The 2628-nt window shown below is 57.3% G+C and overlaps 1 protein-coding gene across 1 annotated transcript in view; it reads left to right on the top strand.

The window, feature by feature from the left end:
* Nucleotides 1–2628, top strand: part of NXN (nucleoredoxin) — a 15959-nt gene that overhangs the window by 11750 nt on the left and 1581 nt on the right. The window contains exon 7 of the mRNA XM_009633898.2: nucleotides 1509–1633. Coding sequence (XP_009632193.1) covers nucleotides 1509–1633 — 125 coding nt within the window. The remainder of the gene's footprint in view (nucleotides 1–1508; nucleotides 1634–2628) is intronic.

Below are 2628 nucleotides of genomic sequence, written 5' to 3'. Positions count from 1 at the left end.
CTTCTTCCCTTTCAGATTTCCTTTTGACCCTTATTATTTATTCAGCAGAGCCCAGCAGGGGATGTGAGTGCAGAGCCAAAAATACTCTTGCACGGGGAGGACCGGCTGGCTACGCCAAGCATGATTGATTGGGGCCGGCACTGCAGGCCTCTGGAAAGAGTTATTTTTATCTTGCTCTGAGCAAACTTTTTCTGTCACCTTGCTGCAAACAGCTCATTGGGAGAGTGCTATCTGGCCGGCAGCTGGGGCTCTCGCTCAGCACTTGAAGGGAGGTGCGGCCTCGGTGAAATCTGCTGGTGATGTGCTGGGGTGGAGATGAAGCTGGTGCTGCACTGAGGCAGGCACCAGGGACGGGGGCTCCTGGCCAGCCTGTGTCCTGCTGGGAGACTTCCCCCAGCAGACTGGTGCTGCGTGGCAGCGACAGCCACAGGAGAAGGCAGGCTTTGCAAGAGCCAGTCGTGAATAAATCCCGATCATTCTACATCCGTCCCCGGAGAGGTTAGGGCTGGGTTAGCCAGAGTGTGCAGGGCTGTCTGGAGTGCCGCCAGCAGCAGTTGTTTGTAGAAAAATCAATCCCTGCAGACACCCCACAACTCTACGTATTCATCACTGTCATGCACACAGGACAGACCCTGGAACCCAGCGTGCAGTGTCTCTGTCATCTCCTGCTTTGCTTGGAGAAGCCAGAGAGGAGGACAGGGATGTGTGGAGCAAGGGTAGAGAGCGCTTCGGGAACAGGCATTGCCTGTCCCAGCCGGAGGCTGGACCAGTTGTGTTGGGTGGTTACACTGGGGACCACGAGAGCTGCACAAGCTGCACACAACTGGGAGACATGGGGCCTCTCTTCTGCCTTCTTACTTTTTTTTTTTTTTTTATGCTAAAAGTTGTCCCCGAATTGAAATCGTTTCATCTCGATGCTGCTCAAGGACGCAGTCTCTCCTCTTTTCAGCACAGTATTTGAACTTCAGTGGTGGCTGGTGTTTGATTGATGTTGCCATCTCTTTCTACTCTACCTCTGTCAAATCAAAGCTGCTTTCACAGCACTGCTGCCGCCAAGACTCGAGCAGAAAAGCTGCGGAGCAGTCGTCCTGAGGCGGAGGGATGGTGGGTGGCGGGCAAGGGTGGCAGGCAGCCTCAGATCAGTGCGTTCTTTTGGTCTTCAAAACAACCCGATGCTTCTCAAACTGCAAAGTGGCTTTTTTGCGCCTGTTTGTCCCTGAGCTTCAGCAGCAGCACCGGGGAGTGAGCGGTGAAGTATTCCGGGAGCAGGAGCTGCTCTTCTGTTACGTGTTTCCCTGTCTCACATGAAAAGCGCGTTTCAGCTGCTCCCTAATTGCTACAGAGCCACATGGCTTTGAAGTTTGCGCTGCGCAGCCGGGCTCTGGTTTCCTGCGTGGTGGTGTTGTGGGACAGAGCTGCCGGCACCCGGCCAGTTTGCATCTGTTTGATCCTAACCTCCTTTTTGCCTTGCCTCTTTTGTTTTGTCTCCCCACCTCTGTGCCCTGCAGATTCAGAGGATGACGGAGAGTCAGAGGCAGCGAAACAACTGATTCAGCCCATAGCTGAAAAAATCATCGCCAAGTACAAAGCCAAAGAGGAGGAGGCACCATTGCTTTTCTTCGTGGCGGGCGAGGTAAGCGTGAGGAGAGCACAGGGCTGCGTCCTGCTGTGTCTTTGTACGAGGACTGAGCTGGGTTGGGTACCACTGTTGCCACCCTTCAGGTGGGTAAACTGAGGCACGGAGCTACTGCAGCTGAGTCACGGACTGCGGAGCAAAGCCAGACACAAGTCCTGGCTCAGTCCCCTGGACTCATTGCTGTATATCAGTTCTGGCAAAGGGGTCCCAGCTGCATCTGCTCAGAGGTGGAAAATTATGGCAGGCAAGGGAGCTGCTGGGGATGGGCAGAGAGGGGCTGGGGGAGGTGGGAGGGAGATGCGAGCTGCCCCCTTAAACCTTGAGGTTGCATGGGCAGGAAAGCTGCCTGGGCAGGGGGACAGGAGCCAGGGTTTGGGTTTCAGCTCAGCCCAGCCAGTGCTGCCCTCCTCCCTGAGGTGCTGCTGCCTTTCTTCCCACCCCGGGAAGAGGGCAGGGACTGGTGCTCCAGCCCCTTTGCTAGGGGGTGCCTGTGGGAGGCAGCCCCAATCCTGCGGACTGGGCCTGTTGCTGTGCCGTGCGGGTGATGCCAGAGAAAACCACTCCTGGGAGCCAGCAGGGTCCACTCGGGGAGCAGCGGGGCGGCAACGGGGCTGTGCTCTGGCTGCCGGCTGCAGCAGGAGCATCCCAGCGCCACTCTGCCCTGCCCTGGGGCTCGGCTGGCCATGTCACTGCAGCGCTGGCCTGTCCCCCTGTGAAACAAGGGCTGGTTCCTGAGCTGGCCACGCTGTAGGTGGCTGCAATGGTATTTGGGGCATGTGCAGGCTGTAGTGCTCAGAGCCAGGGATCTGCTGGAGAAAACGGGAAATGGGAAAACGGGGCTTCTGGCCTCCCTTTTCCCCGTGTGGGCACTTTGTCCTGCTGCAGGCTTGAAAATGAGGAAGGTTTTGTGTAAGGGTAACAAAACAGCCCCCAGGCCCCCCCCAGGCCTGCAGCTCCCCTCCCCAGGCACTGCCTGGGCAGGTGGCAGCTGC

This window comes from Egretta garzetta, unplaced genomic scaffold (genome assembly GCF_000687185.1).
Source record: "Egretta garzetta isolate BGI_Z169 unplaced genomic scaffold, ASM68718v1 scaffold112, whole genome shotgun sequence".
NCBI classification, from domain to species: Eukaryota; Metazoa; Chordata; class Aves; order Pelecaniformes; family Ardeidae; genus Egretta; species Egretta garzetta.
The sequence above is the reverse complement of the archived record's forward strand: the minus strand, read 5'-3'. Positions and strand labels throughout refer to the sequence as shown.